At 43.2% G+C, this 22,821-nt stretch overlaps 1 protein-coding gene across 5 annotated transcripts in view; it reads left to right on the forward strand.

Moving 5' to 3' along the window:
• Positions 1-22,821, forward strand: part of HIVEP1 (HIVEP zinc finger 1) — a 123,254-nt gene that overhangs the window by 57,810 nt on the left and 42,623 nt on the right. For 4 of the 5 annotated variants that reach the window (XM_055798661.1, XM_027789070.2, XM_055798662.1 and 1 more), the window contains one exon: positions 14,261-14,314. In XM_055798661.1, coding sequence (XP_055654636.1) covers positions 14,261-14,314 — 54 coding nt within the window. Of the gene's footprint in view, positions 1-5,191; positions 5,605-14,260; positions 14,315-22,821 lie in introns of those variants that run through there. The other variant, XM_055798660.1, reaches the window with a different exon arrangement.

The raw sequence follows: 22,821 nt of genomic DNA on the forward strand, positions 1-22,821 counted from the left end.
TGCTGGCAGGAGGAGATACTAGACTGACAGCTGTGGACTGTTTCTTCCTCTCCCCCAACACCTTTTCTTTTTCAGCACCTTTTCTCTTTCCTTGTGTAATGCCCCTTTGGTGTATGTTAGGTTTGGGTGAAAGGTTCCTGTTGTTTAACATAAGCTTTGGTGAGAAGTTGGCTGAGCCTTTTCCTTCAACACAACTCCAGGTGTCTAGGTCAGGGAGACTCCGTGGTTTACTAGTCACTCTGAACCTCCTCAGAGAAGAGAAATTAAAGAATGAGAGAGGTTGGCCTCATTCTCTCCTCCTTCCTTTCTTTGTGAGTACAAAGTTTCCAATGTTATTTTTCTTCTTATTAACCATGCAAAATTTTTGTCTCAGTTACCCTTTCTCTGGCTGGAAAAGTGGAAACTTTGAGCAGAAATTTATTTTAGCTGAGCTGTTGAAAAAAAAATTGAGAAAAATACTTCTGTAAATAGGTAAGATATTTAAAGCTGAAATAAACAGATTAGGGTATATATGGGGGGAGGCGGGGGGGGGGGAATGCCATTTAAAATCTTAATAGTTTTGGAAATTTGGGGCTGTTTCTTAAGTCATTAATTTTAGTGCTACCAAGAAAATGTCCAGACAGGCACATTAAAAACAACCCCCAAAAAAGCAGTTTCAGGACATTATACTGGGTTTGCATTTTCATTGTTTTAGTCAAGTTGCACATTCTAATAATTTCTTCTCCTGCTCACCGTATTTTCCAGTAATCATTGTTCCAACAAAACAAACAAAAAGTCTTACTGTAAATGGGTTCATAAAGTTGCATGCAAGTCTTGCTGCTCTATTGTGGCACGGGGTTGATTTGTGTAAAATCTTTTTAGTAAAGGCCCCAAAAAAAATATATCTTTTTTAGGACTTGAAGTCCCTGGATGCTTGCTTCGGCACATTGCTATTGAAGCGAGCAAGCTCCAGGCTGAATTGTTCGCTTCCAAACGCAGGGTGGGATGGTGTGTGCGGCAGCTTGCTGTGGCTTTCTCCCACACGTTCCTCACTACCCCTCCCATCTTCAATCAGACGATGCAAAATTGAGCATGAATTCTAAATAAAAAAGGAAAAAACACCCGGGTGATGTTCAGATTGCAGAGTGCCATCATTCTGTAGGTGTATAAGAAGCAGCTAGTTAATTACCTCCCTAAGCTTGCAAGCGGAGAAGGAAAATTTCACCAGCGAACCTAGAAAAAGGGGGAAGAGGGCTAGGATTTCATTTAGATTTGACTTGTTTTGCTTAAAGAAATCATAATAGTTTATTATTCTGAAGTCCAGTTCCATGGCAGTAGGAACTGTACTTCTTGTGGGATGAGGTGAATGTGAGTGGGTCTATATAATTTTTGCTTCATTTTTCAAAACACTGTTTACATATTAATAACACACTTAACAATCTGTATACTACCAGATTTGTTTCCTATTCCTTATTTACTGAACAAAACCACCTCAGCTTCTTGTAGTAACTAAGTTTTTGTATAAAATGTGCAGTGTCAGCATTCCAGGATATTTTTTTTTCAGGAGTGTATTTGTTGTCCAAGGATATACCTCAGAAATAATAAGAAAAATAATGCCATTAAGATACTTCAGCCTACTTTCTTTCATTTTGAGGGGAGAAATTAATTATATTTCTTGGGGGGGGTGGGGGGGTGTAGGGGGGCTTTTCAATTTTTTTCTTCAGATTTGATGCTGATTACCATCCAGGGCATACAGCAAGTATTTTAAACACCACCACCACCCCCCAAAGAAAGAAAAGGAAACAAATTTTGGTTAGGACTGTACTTTGCAGGAGTCATTAAAGGTTTCACTGTTTCCTTCCCTTTCTCTATAAATTCAGCCTCAGAAGAGACCTTCTGGGGCTTCATTACTACACGTTTTTATGCATCAGTGGTGCTTTTAAATCATGCTGCGTTCTTCATCTCTGCTCCCATTTAGCAGGTTTGTACGATCCGAGCAATTTTGACTTTTTTTCAGCAGTCAGAGCCAGGGTAGTGCTGGCCTTTATAGGCGAGCTGGGGTGGGCAGGGTGCCCGCAGGTGGCACGGGGTGCCCGCAGCAGCCGTGTCCCCTGGGGGCAGCCAGAGCAGGCACAGAGGAGGAGAGAGACAAGATGTGAGCTGGCAGTGCTGGGGACAGGTTTTAACAAGTACCTTGGGAGCAGCGCAGCCCTGCTTCTAGCAGGAATCTTTGGTTTTACAGGGCTTGGGGAAGAGGAGCAGGCGGGCTTGCAAGCGGCTGGTGCGGTTTGCAGGGTAACCAGGTGGGTGGTTGTGGGTGAGCACAGGCTGGTGTGTGGTTGTGACCAGAAAATAATCCCTTTATAATAACGTGGACGTTTGTCACTTGTCCTCCTGTACCAGAAGACTTACAAGTCCGTGATTTTTCCTGATGAAACGGATACCTGTTCAGATGGGAGGTTAGGAGCTGGCAGGATGCAGGATGAATCTGGGCCCTGGGATGTTCTCCTCCCCTCCATCCCCTCTCCCTGGGGAAAAAAAAAAAAACAAACCCAAACCACCCAGTTGTTTTGTACAGCCTTAATTTACAAGGCTGATTTGCCATTCAGCCCCTGATAAGCAACCGAAATAGCAGGACACCTAAGTTTTTACACTGCCAAGGGGTTGTGGTGTAGGGCCTGTTGCTGTGTGCTATAGGGTGCTCCACAAGGTCACCATGCAATTTTGACTTAAATTAATGGTTAGCAACTTAGTAGCTCCTTTCTACTCCTACTTTAAAAGTAGTATAATAGCAAAGCTGCAGGATTGTTTGTAGTTTCAGCTCATCCCAGCTTGCTGGGACTATATTGATGAACATATGATCCAATTTCATTTCCTTTCAGTACATCCTGACGTGCCTGATTTCCTCTCGGCGTGCCTGCCGAAGGGCTCCTGCTTCCCAAAGTCATACCTTGGGAAGCATCTGGCAGATCTGGATGATTTCGAGGGATCAGCCCACAACTTCTCAGGTCCATTGAACCCTGCGTAGGGTGTGTGTGGTTTCTGGAGTAGTGGTTTATCCTTGCTCCCACTGTCCTTGATGGGAATGGCGCGAGGACTGGAGAACACCCAAGTACTCAATGGGATACTCTAAACCTAGTTTTTTGTCTTAGGTCGTGAGGGAGGATGGGAGCAGCTAGAGGAAAACAGTAAAATAAATGACTGAAGTGGGTATTGGCTTAATACATATATTCCCCCCAAATTTGTGTAGTCCCTGAGAACAGAACTGCCTAGGGCTGTTTTGTTTGTAAGCCTCTTAGGGTGGCTAAGCCCCCATTCATGGCTGGATTAGCAAGAAAATATCACTTAAATTCTGTGTTTCTAGTACACCTAGTCCTACATCAGCTTGTATTGACTAGTTTTTCAAAGGTGTTTTTCTTTTTGTTAATCCAGTATCTTGTTTCTCTCACTTTCAAGCTACAGCTAGTAACATTTCATTCAGCGTATAAAAAAAATCAGGGCAAAAATAGAAGATTACTATGGAAAAGTAAGCTTGGCAAAGTCCACAGAGCAAGGTTTAGCATAACAAGTTAATTGTGGATTTTTAGGTTTTGGGGCTTTTTAGCACTAAGAGCTACTGATGCCATTATGACTGTTCATATGCTGGACTGTATTCACACACTTTGGCTTGTAACATTAAGACCTATTAGGTTCTTGGAAAAACAAGCAAGAAGAAGATGAGATACCTTGGTGAAATTAATGAAAAGCGTTAATTTTGCATGTGATGTTTAGTTAACATTTAATTCACATAACCCTAAAGAAGGATTTTGAATTTGGCGGCGAGTATGATTTTTGCAGACCTGTTCAAAATGAATTTACTGAATATCATACGACAGCAGCAAACGGCTGGTCTGGAGGAAGCCCTGAGCTGTGTGTGAGTACGTCCAGTTGTAAGGACGATACATGAAGATGCTTCAGCGCTGGCAGGGGCTGGTGAGGAAGGAGTAGGCAGGGTGGCTGGAGGTGAGGTCCCAGAGGCACATTCCTTGAGCTGTGTGGCAAAGGGACAGTGGTGTTTGGGGAGGCTGGGTTTTAAAGATGGGTTGGAAATAAGGACAGGGTTTTAAAGGAGAAAGACAGAGTATCGAGTGAACTCCCCCACCACATCCCAGAAGAAAAATCTCTTGTGAATTTATTGAGAGGCTGATATTTACACATTTGGCAGTCGATATCCTCTCTTTAGCAGACAAACACTGCCTGCCATTTTACAGTTAATAAAAATGTGCCTCTGTCGATTCTCATTCTTTTGAGTGATCTGGGAAAGTGCTTGCATAGTGAAGTGGCACTGCTGCTGATTTGATGGAGTTGTCCATGGAGGTGAAGATGAAGATGCAAATGAAAATGCAAAGGATTTTGGAATGACATTAGGTTGCTGTGCAACCATATAATAAAATGACAAATGAAATTCAGTGCGGATAAATGCAAAGTGATGTCCACGGGAGAAATATTCTAACTTTTCATTTAAATTGAGTTGCTTGTTAACACTCGGGCATGAGATCTGGGGGTCATATATTTGTGTGGAGAAGTCAACTGTATACTCATTAGCTGTCAAAAAGCAAATAAAACATTAGGAATGTTTATGACAGTGTAGAGAAAAACATATCTGTCAGAGTAGCATCTGTGGTGTGCCTTCATCCTGAACAGTGGGATCGATTCTGGCATCTTTCTCTTAATTCTCTTTCCTTTCTTCACTTCCACCTCCAAAGAGGATAAAATAGTACTGCAAAAGCTTCAAGGGTTATAAATCTGTTGAACAGCTTTTGTATAAGGAACGACAAAGTAGATGAGGCCCTGCAGTCTGAAGGAGAGAGATGTGAGAAGCTCACACGGATTCAAAGCACCCATGGTGAAACTAACGTAGGGATAGGTCCCATTCATGCAGGACCCGTGAGGTTCAAATACAGCTTCTGGGGCTTGTTCCAGAGTGGCTTTAGAGTCTGGGATTTACCATGTGTCCTCTTCTGCTTTGCCCCTGACTCCTGCTCTTGGCTGCTGCTAGAGACAACATGTTGGGCTGGACTTCTGGCTCACTTGTCGGCTTTTTGTTAGTGTCATCAGAAAAATAAAATTTCTTAGCCAGCAGTACCATTTATTGTCCTTCTTAATATCAGGTAATTACAAGAACATTAGTATCCAAAGTTCTACTAAAGATCTAGCTATTTAAACCAGTTCTGTCAAGACTGAGGATCTTGGTAAAGAGAGAATTTTTAAGGTATATGCTATGTTTAAGACAATCTGCGTTGCTAAGCCTAAGGCAATTAATCTGTGTTTAACAAGGCCATTGGTGCTATAGGTTCCTCAATGCTGAATGCTTCTGCTTATATGATTTCTGCCCTATAAACTCCTTAGCGTTTGAGGAACTCCAGAAATAGAAGAAGAAATTACAGAGCAATTTGACCCCTCGGAGAACCTGCAGAAAGCCTTCGTGTCAGATGATGAAACACAAGCTCTTGATGTTGTTCTACCTGCTGAACCAGTTCTGTGCCTTTCTGTGTTGGGCAAGCCCTCTCGGCACCCTTGCAGATGAGGATGAGTGCTTTTGGAGGACCAGAAAGATGGGGGGAAAGTTTTTCCCCTCTCTGGCTGGTGAGTGCCTGGCTCAGCTGTTTGCTGCTTTGCTATAGGATCTGTATTTGAGACAATGCAGGAATTAAGGAAACCTTTTTGGGACCCATGTTTTTTTATTTTTACATTTGTTTCTGGTGGGTGGCAAAGTTGGGGTTTTTGGGGTTTGGGTTCTTTTTTTAAATGCTCACAGGTTTTCACTGGCATTTATGTAATTTCTATATCGGGCTTAAAAAAAAAAATGAATAAATGAAAGCCACACTTTTTTTCCAGTTTGGAGGCATCAGGTCAAAGGGCAGTAAACCTACCAGGGGGAGGAATCCTGTCTCAGTGCAGAAGGTATGGAGGTGCTCATAGCAGCAGCTTGGAGAAGGTGATGAACTAGAGCGACTCGTAGCTTTAATATTTTGTTTTAACTTTTAGCCTCAATATTGGATTAGGTGCAGAAAATAAAAACCCAGAAAGTCGAAATTAAGCATGGAGCAGTGAATGCCCTAGAGGCTGTTAAATAATTATTGAGCAGATTTTAGTGATAAAAATCACCCTGTCCTAGGTACACAGCTAGAATTTGGCAGTGGGGCAGCACAATGCTTTAACATCAGCATAGCAATGGTGTAATTGTTGTGCTAGATGGCTGATTAGGAGCTATGCAAATGGAAGTGCAATCAGTACCTCTGTTTGTGCTTTGGTATGGAAGGGAGACAATGTGTAAATGAATTCTCTCTGGTGGCAGAGCTCCTGGCTCTCAGAAATACACATAGGATCTCCTTGCTTGTGGGACAGGTGGAAAGGGGACTAGTTGTGGAAAGTGCCCCCCTTGCACGGTGGCTTACTCAGGGTGAAAAGGTACCAGGCAGGGGCTATTTCTGGAGATGCTTCACCTGCACTTCTGAATTTTTGTGCTTGGCAGCTGCTGTGCATAACCCCATGGGTGTCTCACTGCTTGCTTTGTCCTTCTGTAAGGTGACAGCCATCCAAAAATCTTCTTCCCTCCACCCCACGCCCTCCTGTGCTCAATTTTTCATGGGTTTAAAAGCCTCATAATAAAAATTAAATTCATGTAAGCAAAAAAAGAAGTTAAAAGCTCTCCAATCATAAATTGATGACACAGGGACCGAGTTTGGGTTCATATGCAAAGTGAATATGAATAAGTGTAATTTATGCTTAGACACCTTGTCAACCTCATCAGGAACCCTTGCCATGTTTAAGTTATACATGTGATGGCAACGATAAAGTTGTTATATATTTGTATACAGCCTCTCCATTGACTGTTTTATAGTATATACAGCATAGCAGTTCATTGCTGATACTAATTTAGTCTGCAGATTGTATTTTCAAATATGCAATCCTCTTTTTATCTTAAAGTGAGGAATAGCAAGAGGAGGATTTTTGTCTTCTATTTTCAACAGAGTTATGTAAAGTATCTGTCATAGGTTCTTCATTTTTAAATGCAAATAATTATATATGGCAGGGAGTTGATGAGCATTCAAAGTTGACATTGAAATGAAAATGCATAAAATTTTCCTGAAAAACTGATCAAACAGGTCATTAGTTAAGGTTATAATGACTCGCAGAATATTTTAAGATGTTTTAAATCTCATTTTAGATGTTTGAAAAAGTCGTTGATAGTTTTTAAAATGATAACTGCTCCTGCATCAGCTTGCTTGTTGCTAAGAGTTTTGAATTCACATGATTTTTAAGATGTCTTTTCCTGCCCTCTGTACCAGCAATCTTCAAACCTGGTAGCACCTGGCAAACCAAGATTTAATCTGTTTTGCTTTGCATTTTTGGTAGGCTGGAGACATCCATGCTATCAGTTATCAGGCTCAGTGTTTGGCAACCCACTAAACAGTGATGCTGTGATTCTCTAAGCCCCAAACTGGAAAGAACAAACCACAAAACAAACCGTACACCAAAAAGTGTCAAGTTCCCACACTGTAAAATTACAGAGAAAATGCAGGGACTGTTTTTACTAATCTGATATCTTCCTTTTAATCTCGAGCGTTCCTCATTAAATTAGAAAAGGGAAATGTATGGGGACAGGAGAGTGGTTTCTAATTAAAAGTAGATTTCAATTTGAGGGAAAAGAGTGCCTCATCCTGTGGGTTTCGTGAAATGTCTTTTTGCTGCTGTTTGCCAGCTTTGTACGTGTTCCATTTTGGAGCAGGAAGGCAGCGGTAGGAGCTCTGGACCATCACAGGTATCCTCTGGTGCCCAAGTCTGCCAGCCCTCGCACCTCCTGGCTGCAGGGTCCCCCTCCTGCAGCAAGGGTGCTGCCCTCCCTCCTTCCCACAGTGAGCCCAGTGTGCAGCTGGGACCTGCTCCCCCTGCTCTGCTGCTTGGGGTTTGGAGGCTCTCCCGCCGCTCCGCTCTTCCCAAGGGATGGGCAAGAGCCCGCATCCCACCGAGTGCCCTGCCAGCTGCGCCGCGCTCTCAAATAATCTGATGGGCTCCTTGTACAGACAAGACTCTTACTCTTCCCTGCCCCCCCGCCCTCTATTTTTTTAATTAGCTGGTTAAAGGAAGTCTGTGGGATTCATCTCGGTTAACCAAAACATTAGGACTACGGCGTTCTTGTTTTGGGCGGTTGTAAAGAGCCTTTCCTCCTCCTAGTGAAAGGGAGAAGCCAAGCATCACAGCCCCCTTGCAGCGGGGCACGGGCGCTTCTGCATCCCCTCCATCCCTGGGCAGGAGCCACTGCTGCAGGCAGGGTGCCTTGGGATTAAGCACTGCGAGGGAACCTGCCGCCCTGGGAAGCGCTTCCAGGCTTGCATCAGCTTTGTGTGGTGCATCAATTTCCTGCACCTGCCCTGCTGCACGCGCTGGGTGGGCACGGATGCTCGAAGCATGAGGCTTCCCTCGGGGAAGGCGTGAAACGGCTCAGGCGGGATGTGGAGGTGGGATCGGGTCCCGCTGTCTCAAATCGAAGCCCTTCTTTCCACACTGTGCTGCTTTGCACCACCCGCCTGGTGCTCGGGGTATTTTTATTTGTTTGTTTGGGGGTTTATTTACAGAATAATACCTGCTTTCAGACACACTTTTCATGCAGCAAAATGCAATTCGCTTTGCTCCTGGCACGTTTGGCTGGTGGGTTTCTGTAGGCAGGAGATGGAGATCACACAGGGGCTCAGCCTCTTTTCACTTGCTCTCTGAATTTAAAGTAGCGATGGAAAACAAAGTGTTTTGAACTTTCATCAGTGATTTTCTCAAGCTGTGGCTCCCCCCCACCAAAAAAAATGAAAACCCACCTACAATTCTGTTTTCGGTAATACTGCCTGATGCATATGGAGCGATTACATTAGTGCACTTCAGCTGAAGAATATTTTGTCTCTGCTAGTGATCTAGATGATCAACCCAAGAAAAAATAATTAAAGGGATATCTTTCTTTGTGTCCATTGACAAAACACGCAGTGATTTTTAAAATTGCTTTTCAAATGTCTTCTGATGCAGTAAGGTAAGAGAGGGTGCATTTTTTGAGAAAGCAAGAAGAAAAACTGTTGCCATCTGAAGCTGTTTTGCAGGAGGTATTTTTAGGATGACTCAGGCATAAGGCCTGAGAATTGTTCTCTTTAACTGAAGGGGAAAAAAATGCTGACATTTTCCTTCCAGCTGTTTTGGTTAAACATCTAAATATATAACAGTAGCCTTTCAGGCAAGCAACGAACTCATATTTTTTAAAGTTTTGAAGAAGTACCCTGTTCTTAGCATCTAGTATGGTATAAATCTGCTAATTTTCCACTTCTCCATAAACAGAGGACTTAAGATTAAAAAAAAAAAACCAACAAAACAACAAAGCGCTTTTTATTGTTTTAGAGCAGAAGTTTTGCATCTTCAACAAGAAGCCAAAAAAATCCCCTTTTTACAGTGATACAGACCCAGGCAAATATGTACAATGAAAAATATTTGTGTTTGGCCATTTTGTATGAGCTTAATGAACGCTTCTCACCCACCACTCCCATGTGAGCTTTCCTGGTGGCTTAGAAGCAGCCTGCCTCGGTGACCGCTTCTTCATTCTTCTGTGTGTGTGTTGTCGGTACAGGGTGACTTGTTCAGCAGGGTGAAGTCATCTCATTACACTGGCAGGGGGACTCTCGTGAGCAAAAAAGAGATGAAAGAAACAAAACAAACCCCACAAACCCACAAATGGAAGATGTCTTTTTGCTCCAGCTTAAATGGCTGTCAGAAGTTACGGGGTTTATATTTTGCAGACCTCACATTTTTTCAGTATTTCTGCTTTCCTTGCTGAAATTCCTAAACCTTTATTTTTTCTTCCTTAACTGACCATCTACATAAGGCTGTGTAAGATTTTGTTGGAAATTCCTAATGCCTTTCAAATACATGTAAACATGTTCAAGTTTGTGTATGCTGATGTGCTGACATCTTTAAAAAAAAAGTAACGATCTTTATAAACTACATCTTATTCCTGGTATAATTAAAATCTGTGAGGTTTTATCTCTTAGTGAAGATAAAAAATAGAGAATGTTAAGCTGTTGAAAAATCTGGCTTATTTTTTCATTTAAAAACCCACCACAGTGCCACTGTATCTCACTCAGACTGTTGGTATCCATTTAATGATCTATCACAGCAGGAGGTGTGTAAAACAAGAAGCATATTTTACTGCGTGCCAATCTCCTTCTTTGCATTCCTAAAAAGCACAGTTACATTATATATTTAATACACTGAGGAATTTAATGATATTTCCGCACAGCAGATACCTGCTGAGAGAGCTGTGTTGGACAATAATGTGGAAAGGTTTAATACTGGAGTAATAAAAGCCATTGCACCCATGTTTCATTTTATTTTACACACATGCATATGTATATATGTGTGTGTGTGTGTGTACATATATATATTTTTATATATCTAAGTATAGATATATATAAACCTATTATATGATGTTACCCGTGCTTTGCGTTTTTGTGGTATGACCTGCCTGGCTCAGTGGCTTGTTGCACTGCTCTTGTATGGAACCTCCTCTCTGGACAGTGGCGCATGTGATGCTTTCCTCTTTTATTGCTTCTCTGCTTTTTCCCCTCTAGTAAGCATTGGGTGAGAAGTGTCCCATCTTAAATGAGAGTGTGTCTGTCACCATCGTCATTTGCTTCTACATGTGTGCTACTCCAGAAGGATGGCTGATGAAGGTTGGGGACATTAGGACAGGTCAGCGTAGTCAAGATATGTACTGTTCTGTCATTTTGTGGGAAACAGAGGGTGCTGTACCTGCCAGGTATTAGGAATTTCCATTAGTTGAATGACTTTTTCTTATCCTAGCAGGAGTAAATAATGTTTGAGTGATTAAGAAGCGTTTCCTTTGTAAAATTTTTAGATCAGACAGTATCTTCAGTATCACAGGTTTAAATCTGGAATAATACTGTATCAACTGAGTATTGGATCAGATAATATTATTTGCAATTACTAGCAGACTTTGCAGTTTTCAGTTCTTCCTGGGCTTTGCAGATGATTTTTGTGTAATGTATTTTTGCTTATAATGAGTTTTCAAAGGTGTGTACCATTAGAGAATCTATAATATAATTATGAAAGGATACGGTATGCTGTCTGAAATAATTTGCCTGAAAGTGCTTCACATATGGCTAATTTAATGAGACACGGGAGAAGGAAATGACAGGATTATATAAATTTGATGTTAGCAGCAAGTTATTGCTGGCGTACGTGCGGGTTGTCAGAACGAATGGGGAGGAACAGGAGTGTTTCAGTGTCAGGGGTGTACATGGTTCAAACCCTGCTTTTCCCCACCTGCTCTGCAGCCATTTGGGAATAACTCAGTTCCTCCTTGCAGCCTGAGACACAGCGGTCTGTGCGGCGTTTGCCCCTATAGGATCTGTAGCTGTAAACCGCGGCAGGTGGGAAGCAGCTGCCCCGAACGCCGTGTGATGTGTTCAGTGTGCCGCAGTGCAATAGCAAGAGCAGGTAGCTGGGTGATGCGGCTTGTCACGAGGATGGAGTCCTCAGGGAAACATTTAACAAGCAGACTCGTGTTAATGCCCGTGCCTCATGTACAGCCAGGCTCGGTGCTCTCGGTTTCCAGAACCAACCACTGAAATTTTTTTTAGCAGTTCACAGCGCTTGAAGCTGTTCCTCACCGAGATACCTCCATAGGTATGAAGACATACACACAACAAATGCGACTCACCGGGGAAAACATATCGGGAGCTGCAGGAAGTGTAGGAGACTTTCTGGCTGTGCACCAGGCATATGTTTACCTAGTTATTATTTCTGTTATCTGTGGTTCTTTCTTTGGGATTACAGTCTGACAAAGAAGTGGTTGGGAGTTTCTGTTAGGAACTCTTTTTTAGCATTTAATCATTCTGGCAATCTAACATAGCATGCTTCCAAATACTTAGGTAATTTTTCTTTATAAAATAGGATGATGGTGAATTTAAATGCCTACATTTCTTGTAGCGTTTATGTGAAATAGGCAGAAAATTCTCTTATTAATACTGAAACTGTGGTTGTCTGTGCTCTTAAATATAAATTTTGGTGAAAAATCTTTTACATCCTCTCAAGAGAGAAACACCAAATCTTGTACATTAGATATATCTCTAAACAGATGGGAAATTAGTTTGGTAGCCAATCTATGGTCTTCATTGCTTATTCCTTTTTGGTAAACCTTATAGCTCCATTTACATGGCTAATTTATTGATACTTATTTTTTTTCCTGTGTGTTCATGTATTTCAACAGCCACCATGGAACTTTGTAATTTGTTTATTCCCTCACCTTTCCGTGAAGCAGTCATCTGTGGGAAAGCACTATAAGGTTGTTAGATACATGTGCACGTATGTAAAAGATGTTTTGTTTATGTTTCATCTTATTTTTGTTAGAAATTGTTATTACAGCCCTTTCTGTACAAAAATGTATAGGCACGTACAGTATTTCAACTGTAGCTCGAACATCCAGGAAGATGTTCAATATCAAGTCGTCAGTGTTTAAAGTAAGCCTGCATCAGTGGGTCGATACAGAGCTGGTGAAGGGTTTTTCTCGCTTTCAGTTGCTTGCGTCAGTCAGTACAAAAGAAAGTGTGCATGGAACTGCCCTTTCAATCTATATGCATGTCTTGGTGACCTCAGAGGAAGAAGGAAGAAGTTTGGCTTTTACAATTGCAGTGGTGGTCTCCCTCATTGGAGGCTTCATTTGCTCCGGCTCTGGGTGTCTGGCTGGTTAGCATCCTTGTGGGATGTTTTAGTGCAATCTCTGGGACAATGTGCAGGGGAGAAATTATTGAGCTTTAGTGAGAAAGGAGACCTGATACTAGTGTTGAAAGGCAGAAATGAAGAACTGGAGCAAGCTGAAAAAAACCTCAGCCTTAAAGCCCGCAAGAAGGGTTTGTTTCTGCTGAGAAAATAATTGAACAACAATTTCAGACTTCAGCTGTGAACAAATGATCCCAATGTACTTCAGTGGTTCAGCTCATAAATATTAAAGTCATTTAAACCTGCTGATTTAAAAGCCTGTTGAAGAAAGGACCGTTTTCTAGAAACCTTGTGCCGTATAGGAACGCTGAGTGAAAGTCAGACTGAGCAACGGCCTCCATGCTCAGGAAGAAAGAGGTGAGGACTCTGCAGGGCTGGCCTCCTCCTCGTGTGTATGACACCCATGAGGGCTGGTATTTACGTTGTACCAGTAGAGTCAGAGAGGTTTAGGATGAATCCAGTTACGTCCTATTCTTTCAATTTAATGTAATAAAACCTGCCCTGCACCCCACCCCCCAAGAAAAAAAAAAAAAAAAAGACAAAAAAAGAAAGGGGAAAGAGAAGAGATAAAAAAAAATAGTAATAAGCTTTTGCAGATATTTTGGAAAACGATTGGTTATATCTCAAACCACGTTCCAAGTTCAGATCTTGGTTGCTGCTTCATATCAACACGACCTGTTACCATCCTGAAGCCACTCAGAGGACTGTTTGCTACCAAAAAGAAATTGGTCTCAGGTCTTTATTCATTCCAGTTGCCCCTTTTCTTGCTTCTTGCTCTGCACGTGCGACTGCACACGCATGTAGAATGAGGTCCCCCTTTCCCATGGGATCTTCTCTGCAACAGCGGCTTTCCTTCCAGCCACCGATGTGTTGGGGGGGCGACAGGTGATCTGCAAAGAACAGGGTGAGAGAAAAGACTCGAGGCCTCTTTTTGCTCCTGCTGCACGTGTAGGTATTTTGGGTAGTCTCATGGAGGAATAAGCATGGGGCTACCGCTCGCCCCCGGCTACTCCCATGTGACAGTATTGGCTCCATCGCCTCACCTAGCAAATCCTGTTTGCTGTTTCTGTCGCTATTTAGTGCCTCATTGTCTTGTTCTAACAGCACTTTTCAAAAATGTATTAAAATACTCTGTAATGCACCATAATACCTATTGCAAAGAATCTCCTGACTGCATAAATTATTACAGATGGTACGAAACCACGGCAGGATTAGCTGTTGACTGCAGATCCAATGCCAGTGCTTTTCTTTCTGCAGTTCTGTGTAATTTAACATGTCAATAGCCTTGCTGGTGAAACATGATAAAATTTTATATGGCTGTATTACTCATAATGTACCGCGTATTTACGTGTGAATGGTATCACTCCTGCGTATTAACAGACAGTTCAAGACAGATTTCAGTAAATGACTTTCCAAGATCTTGCTTTTTTTATATACGTATTTTAATAATGACTTCTCTTTCTTGCAGATAAAATTGAAGAAGCACAAAAACAGCTTAATGGAACAGAAGACCAACAGAGAGGTAATAAACAAACCCGAAAAACGAAATAGAAAAAACAAATGCATTGCAGTTCTAGAGGCTGATCCAAAAGCCTTCCTGCACCAGTGAAAAGACTCAGCTGGGCCAGGCATGGGGTGCAGCCCCAGGCCTGTCTGTCTGCAGATCAGGGGCTGTGTCTGTGACACCCCAGTTTTGCTGGGGCACAAAAGCTTTGTTTTAACCACTTGAGTAGCTGCCTCGCCCTTGATGAGACTGCTGAAGCTGTGGCTTAGGGATGTGCACGTTACTGACTACAGCCTGTGCTAACCGTTGGTTCGTTATACAATTTACCTACTCATTAATAACTGTATTTGGGTTATGGCAAGCAATGTGTGATGGTGTCTAACAGATGCTGAAGGGGGACTGGTCATCACACGTTATTTTAAGATACAGGTGACCTGTGACAGATTAAATCTTTGTGTTAGAGCTTAGAAAGCTGTTGGAGAGTTGTTGTGTTTCGAGGCTGGCGGACTGCGGTGGTACCCGTTCGGGTGTGTGGTAAAGCTCATCTGCGCACCCACAGCGATGCCCAGAGAGACACTGTGGGGGAGCCCAAACAACCCTTTGCTGGGCTACTGCTAGTCACCATGGGCCATGGAAGGTCCATTGTTACAGCCTGGAGGAGCACAGGGGCAGGCAGGAACCCAAATGAAGGACTTGGAAAGGGAGACCCTGATTCCCTGCCCCACATAGCCTCAGCCCCAGTGTCCAGGAGTGAAACCCATCACCATGAGCGATGGGGAGCAGCTCTCCAGGTCGCTTTTTGGGCTAACAGCACTGCTGGCTGGAGGTGTGGGGCACATTGAGGGTTGCAGGGGAAAAGCTTTTGGGGACCGCACAGGACTTATTGTGGAATGTCTAGGAGATGAACCGAAGGCAGAAAAAGTGAGAAATTTCAATGATACATGAAGGAACAAATGTGTGAAGTAAAGGAATAACTGAATAAAAGGGTCTGTCTGCATGCTAGCAGAGGCTGGCCAGGATGCTTGTCTGGCCATGCTCTGCTCCTAACCAGCACAGGGTGTTGCGTCTCCTCATCACACTCCATCTTCAACTGTTTTCCAGTAAGAAGCTCTTTAGTCCCTGTGTGTAAGGGGAGTCTGTGGTGCAGCAACTGGAGCGAGTGTGGATGTGATTGCTAGCAAAGGTCATACCAGATGAACCAGTGAGTAGGTGAAGTGGGCTGGGGGCCAGGATGGGTTTGGAAGTCTCTGAGAGCCACCTCTGCGTGCGAGCGTGGTTGCTGGTGTGTAGGGACAACGGCACAGGTGGGTGGCTGTAGGCACCAGGGCAGCCCTGGACAGTTCTGGCTGTGTGTGCAATGGTCTGTACCAGCAACTGGAGTGGGGCTGCAGCCCTGGGGGCTCCTATGTCTAGGTGCAGCAGCTGGGAAGACTGGGATGCAGAGGTGGCTACTGTGCAGATTGAGTTTATGAGGCCAGCTGCTGGTGGTGTCCACCTTGGACATGTAAGATACATTCCTATTAATGGAATGTATCCATTAATATACGTTCCATGTATATTAATAATTATTCCTCTGTCCTGCCACTCAGCCAGATCAGGGACCAGGATGAGGTAGTTAGTGTTGGTGTAAGTACTCAGAGCGTCTGTCTGGGATCTCTCTGTCCGGCCATAGAGATGGGTGTGTATGTATGTGGTGTATATGTGTGCTCCATGTGCATGTCCCTGTTGGGAAAACATTTTCAGCCTTGCTACTGGCTGGTCCTGGGGGCATGAAGCATCAGCAGCCACACTTCTCTTGGGCTGCCAGGTTTGGCACGAGATGCGTTCCTCTAATAGTGCCCTGTGTCTTGTTGTGGGTAGTCGTTCACCTCTGGTGGCAGCGAGCTGTCCTTCTGGCCTGTGATACATCTGTGAACAGTGTGTAAATTGTTGATGCTGTGTCCTGGAACCAAAGTTTATTATGTTTCGAAACGATAAACTTCGAAACTTTCTGAAGATGAGAGAACAGAAGAAATACCCAAGCGGATCTCAGCAGGGTCCATCTGGCCCAGCCTTCAGCCTCCAGCACAGGCAATAGGATGTACTGGTTAAGGACAACACATCACTTTCTTTAGTCCATTCCTTTCATGCTGTCCACAGACGTTGGATTAGGGATGTCTGCCTCATCCCGTTAGTAACTAGACATTTATGGAGCTGTTGCCTGTGATTCTTTTCGATTAACTGCTGTCTGCATCCAGCATTCTCTGGCAGTGAACTGGAAGTTCATTACCAATCACATAAAAAAGGACCTTATTTTATCTTTTTTTTTTTAAATCAATTTCTAATTTTTCTTCAGTTTTCAACGGTTGTGCCCCAGTTCAAGCATTGTGTGATTTGTTAAATAGCAGTTCTGCAGTCACCTTATCCACTGCTTTCATGGTTTTATAAATCCTGGCCATATCTTGTTCAGTTTTCTCTTCTCCAAACTCATGACTGTTTTAGTTTTTCAAGGGAAGGTTTGATAGAAACTGTCTTGTACAGGCATGAGGACTGTGATGTTGCTCTACATATTTGTAAAAGGTGGAAGATTAAAAAAATAAGTAGCTAAATGGTCATAGCAGTTCTTCTAATGCTTACAGAGACTTTTCAACAAAGACATTCTACTAAATAGCTTTGATATATTTTTTAGTGGATCGTAGATGAGTGGTGTTGTCATCCAAACATAAAAACCTTGGCATGTAAGGTGTAGTTGTCTGCTCTTGTTGCTGTGGGTCTTGCAGAAGTAGTACTATTTTTTGTGATGGACTTTTCAAGTTAAAGATGAACTAACCACAGCTTTCAGGCGTTTGTTCTTACATGTGACCCAGTAACATCTTCGCACAAAGGCAGAGAAGTTCTCTAGTGTAAACTAAATGGTGGACTCTGAAAAGGATGGGGTTGCAAAGCTTTACGTCAGCTTTCAGCATCTCAGAATCAAAGAGATCGTTGCTTAATTTTTGTCTTCTAACCTAAATCCATATGGCTGGCAATTGAAAAATAAATTTTTACATAGAAAATTGATACAGAAATAACTGAGGTAATAAGGTTACTCCTTGCTTTACAAATTTAAAATGTCCTCTGCCATTTATTTTTTTTTAGTTTCTTAAATGTCTGAATAGATAGATTTCTTGGTAATATAAAGTAAACAAAATGATTTATTTGAAGCGTTAGAGTCTGAAGGCCATCGAAACAAAGAAAATACACATTTTGACCTAAACAAGTAAACAAAAATGTGCACATATTCATGTAAGTTATTTTAAATCACAATCCAGTGTATACAGATTCACGTGAAGTATGGTTATATATTTTTCCTCTTTGTTCATATATTTTGTCTTTCAGTTCATCTAGATCACTTTGGATTTGTTTATTTCCTATCTGAAAAGAATAGGGAATGTAATTTTGTGGAATTCATCATGTTAACTGCTGCTCTGTCAGTAGCAGAGCTGTCAGTGGCACAGCGTATTTGCAGGGAAGAATTTTTCTTAAGTTTAATCATACTGGGTTTCTGCTGACTACCGTTGTGCACTGATCAGTCACAACTTTGTACATGTGTGGAATTGAAGTTAAATTTAATTGAGTACAAAAAGATATGTAATTAACACCTCATTTTGCCATTAGCTGCCGTAATCCAATTAAGTGCAAATTGGAGTAGGACTCTGTTAAGCACAGAGGAGACAGTAAATGAGCAGACATCGTTTTCAAGTTTGCGGACTTTCGTTATTTATATAAAGTTGCAACTGGAAGATCTACTTTTTTATTTTTTGGAGTGATAGTCCACAAATACATCCAGATCATGGATATTTAGGGGGCCTGCCACTTGAGACCAGGAACACGTTTCTTAGGAGCCCTGGTCCCCTTCCCACCCAGTGTGTGAGGTGGATCATTCTTGGGTCGTTCCATTTTCTCTCAGCTGCCCAGTTGCTGCTATGAATTTTCATTAGGAGAAGCTGCACTTTTCTTTGGCTTTGATGGTATGTCCCAAGGCTGTTTTTACAGCCTGGGTGTGCTCCTGCTTGGGGGTTGAGTTTCATCTTCTCACAGATGTGCAGGGTTTCCTGAGTGTGGCAGAGAAGGTCTTGCTCCCAGCAAGCGCTCCAGGTGGTGTTCTTTAATACCTGGAAGGGACGGTGAGCTTGAGCTACAGAAAAATTCTCCTTGAGAAGGCAGCGAAAGCTTTCTCTGATGTGGGACCCAGTGGGTATTGTGGGTTGGAAAGCAGTCAGCCAAATCTTGGCTGCGTTATCTTTGATCTGCTGCTGGCTGTCCTCCTAAGAAAGCCATCCCAAGAAAGTCTCTCTGTCTTCTCCCTTCCAGACTGGTAAACTCAAGTCCTCTCAGATCCTTGTGATTACCACAGAGGCTTCTGATTTGGTCATCCCCAGAACCAGTTCAGCCAGTGAAGGCCAATATGAAGCGCTGTAAGCATTTCTTTTCTTCTTTATCCATTGCAGGAGTTCTCTGCCTACCACACCAGCCTGGGTCCTAGGTACATCAGCTCCACCAACACCATCACTGCAGCCTTTAGGATAACTTGGTGATCTCCATACTTGGCACTAGCAACGCTAAGACTGCCACCTAGATCTCTGTCTCTGCTTCTGAAACTGTTCAGGGAACTGAAGTTGCTGACAAACTCCAGCAACACCAAGATTTGCCATAAAATGGGTGGCAGATCCCCAAAAGAATCATCCTGTGGCCTGATGTATATATTCTGCATGCCCATTGATCCTGGAGTCTCTCTGGCTGTTAGGAGCACTATTCTGGACTCAGCTGCATCGTTTCAGAAAACTGCTTTTTGCCATGTCGCAGCCAGAAGGATCCATGATAAATGGCTAGATCAGGTGGAAGATAGATTTCCTCATTCTAATGCTCAGTCATGGCAATTGCTGGTCCTCAGTATAAGGTGGTCTGGGAACACACAGGAGGTCATCAGCCTCCTTGTAGTTCAGACTTCCAGACCGTCACGGTTGGTTGTCAGGTGTGAATTCATCGCTCTGAATAAGCCGCTGTTCTTGTTTGATCAAGATTTTGGCTTTCTGCAGTCTCATGGTTTAACCCCAGCTGGCAACTCGGCCCCACCGAGCCGCTTGCTCGCTCCCCCCACAGTGGGATGGGGGAGAGAAGTGGAAGAATAAAAGTAAGAAAACTTAGGGGTTGAGATAAAGACCATTTAAATTGCAAAACAAAATTTGCATGGGCAAGCAAAGCAAAACAAGGAATTCACTCACCACTGCCCACGGGCAGGCAGGTGCTCAGCCATCCCCAGGGAAGCAGTGATCCATCATGCGTAACGGCTACTTAGGAAGAGAAATGCCATCACTCCAAACCTCTCTCTGTTCCTTCTTCTTCCCCAGCTTTATATGCTGAGCATGACCATGATGACATATGGTCTGGGACATCCCTTTGCTCAGTTGGGGTCAGCTGTCCCCGCTGTGTTCCCTCCCAGCTTCTTGTGCACGCCCAGCCTGCTTGCTGGTGGGGTGGCGTGAGAAATAGCAAAGGTCTCCATGCTGTGTAAGCGCTGTGCAGCAATAGCAAAACCACCTCTGCATTACCAACAGTTTTCAGCACAAATCCAAACCACAGCCCCATGCTAGCTACTATGAAGAAAATTAAGTCTTATCACGTGCGGGAGGGCGGGAAATGGGTAGACTGTCTGTACCTGTTTCTTCAATGGGTAAAATTATAAACCTTTTACTGCTTGTCACTGCAAGCTGTGTGCAATATAACAAATCCATCCTGAACTCAGGTTTCCAGTCCCTGTAATGGCACGCAGGCACCCGCCAGTTTCCCCTCCCAATCTCTTCCTAGGACTGACAGGGATATCTCTGGCTTCAACAAAAGCCTCTTTCCAACCTAACTTCCCAGGCAGCAGAGGCTTTGTACCACCTGCTGCCTCAACAATTGCAGCTGACTTAACTCAGACAAAGCATGGGAAGATTCACCTCTGCAACACCACCTTTCCTTCTTCAAGGTCTCTGCTCCAGAGCATGGACCATGAGGATCATGTTCTGGTGGCTCTGTTTGTTACAGTACTCCTGGTCTTACCTCCAGAAAAGCCAATGTCAGAAATAGCAGGAAGGAATAAGGTCCCAGTTAAGTTTCAGATAGTGTGTTATGTTGGTCCCCTCCCGTTTACCAATTCTGACAGTGAGTACTCATGTTGGAGTACCCACTTAAGGGGTCTGTCCTTAAACTATGTTAAGGTCTGTTTATTACCTGTTTGAGTCTGTCCTTTGCCTGTCCACCAAGTTCCTATACTTTCTCACTCCATCATTTTCACATTCCTTAAAGAGCTTTTTCAGAGTCTCGCCTGTGGCTGGAGATGTTGCACATGGAATTTGAAGCCAAAGCTGCGTGTTCTCTTGTGTCCTCCGTTTCAGGTCCTCAGCATCACTGTTCACTTCTTGGTCTGTGAAGATAGATTTCTAAGTTGCGCTCGCTTCTCCCAGAACTCCAAGCAGTTGTGACAGGTTATCTTGATGATAGATTTCCCTTCCAGACGTACCACAAGTTTGTCCCAAGGCAGTATCAGAATTTCACCCAGATCAGTTCTCTTGCCAGAGTCTCATGCCTCAATATTAGTAGTGCCCTCTTCGTTTGCATCCCAATATACAGAAACATTGTTGGCAGGTCCAAGAGGTTTGTCTGACCTGATCAGTGGCTGGTTAAATGGCAGCAGGCTCTGTCACTATTTACTGAGAAACCACCAAGACAGAGCCATTCAAAGCCCTGGTTTGAACTGCAGCAAGGGCCACGCAACTTCTGGGGTGCTGTTGAAAAATACCTTTATTTCCAGCCTCTGTCATGGGGGCTACCTAAAGCCTCCGTCTGCACTTTCAAGGGATGCTGATCTGTTTCTGAAGCCTTAAGATTGACACAACATTTGTTGGAAGGGCTCTATGGTCACTCTTGGCATGCAGGACTGTAAGACTCTCCGTTTGCTTGCTTAGGTCCACATGGAGCTGTGTGGAACCACCTGTCATGTGAATGCACATTTGAGCTATTGTGGAAAGAAAGAGCGAAGGGAGGAGAGATGACGTTCCAGCAGCAGATATTCTCTGAGATGCACAATCCACACGCACATATGTTCCCCTCCCACACTTACAGTCCCTTCAAAGTAGTGTGTTGGCATGGAGGAGAGGCAACTGAAATTAAATGCCCTTTACCTTGTTTGCCCATCTGCTGGGTTTTTTTAACCAGAATATTATTTTTCTAGTAAATTGAACGGCACAGAGATTTAGGTGAGGAAGTTTGTCATTATAAATGGAAGCATGAGCAAAGAAATGTAGGTTCTGTTGCAGATTCACGGTAGACATACATTGTATCTCGGAGTTCTTCCAAACCCTCCCTGCCTTATCATCCCTCTTGTTAAATGAACGCACATAACGAAGTTATACAGGGAGTTTCAAATACATTATTATAAATACACCAGCATTCTTCCTAGATAACCAAAACGTTGCGTACGTCATACCTTTAAACTTGAGGCCCTTTTTATGTTACCGTGTCCCAGCTTACAGACGACTCTCATCGGCCCACCATCTGGCCTCGCAGAAGCAGCCAGGTCCCTTCCCTGCTCTCCCTTCCCCGCAGACACTCCTCATCCCGCTTCCTGCTGCTGCACCTCTCCCTGCCAAAGAGCAGGTGGGAGCACTGGGTGCTGGTGATGTACTCTGCTCCCTAGGTCATCAGCTGTGGTCAATACTGTGCTACTTCATTCAAGAGAAATAGGAAATTGAATGAGAAGGGGAGAGATCAAACAAAAGTCTAGGAATGTAATGCTAAACAATTTAAGCATTTTGATTTACTGGCTTAAGAGTGACCTCATCCTCCACAGATGTTTCCCTGAATTTTTCCTGTAGGTTTGCAAGGATGTGAGCTTTCTGGATTCTTTGCTGTGGTGGTACCCGCATACCATCATTAGTCCAAAACATTCTCTTTCCATTTTGTATTTGTAGGAGACTATGCCTTACTTTTGGGGCAAGACATGTAACCAAGATCCAAAGTTTCGTTTGCTTCTTTTCGTCTTTCCATCCTCATCTTCAGCAACCATATGGACTAGAAATACAGTTGCTTTAAAGGGAGGTACATAATCTTGAAAAGTTGCAAGTTGGAGTAGCATCCTGTTTGCTACTTACCGCTGGTGAGAGGATTAGCTTGCCTTCTTGTTTTTCTGTTGACATACACCAGAGCCACCTACCTTTTACTTTCCAGATGTTCATAACTACAAGTTAGCGGTGGTACTTCATGCATTTCGGTGGTGTGTTTTCCTAATGTCTCGCTTTATAAAGTGTTTGTATCTACATTAAAATATGTCAATGCATGTGTCTGAGAGGTAATTTACTTAAATTATTCTGTGTACGTCAAACTGTAAGGCTTTAAATGAAGACTGAATTATCTTCCTAAAATATTTACAGCAGCTCAGACAGCTGTGATTGGCTTCATGCAGGAACTGTTCGTGTCGGTAGCTCATGTCATACAAGATCTCACATTTTCATAAAGCACCATCT

The sequence above is a fragment of the Falco peregrinus genome, chromosome 3, assembly GCF_023634155.1.
Source record: "Falco peregrinus isolate bFalPer1 chromosome 3, bFalPer1.pri, whole genome shotgun sequence".
Classification (NCBI taxonomy): Eukaryota; Metazoa; Chordata; class Aves; order Falconiformes; family Falconidae; genus Falco; species Falco peregrinus.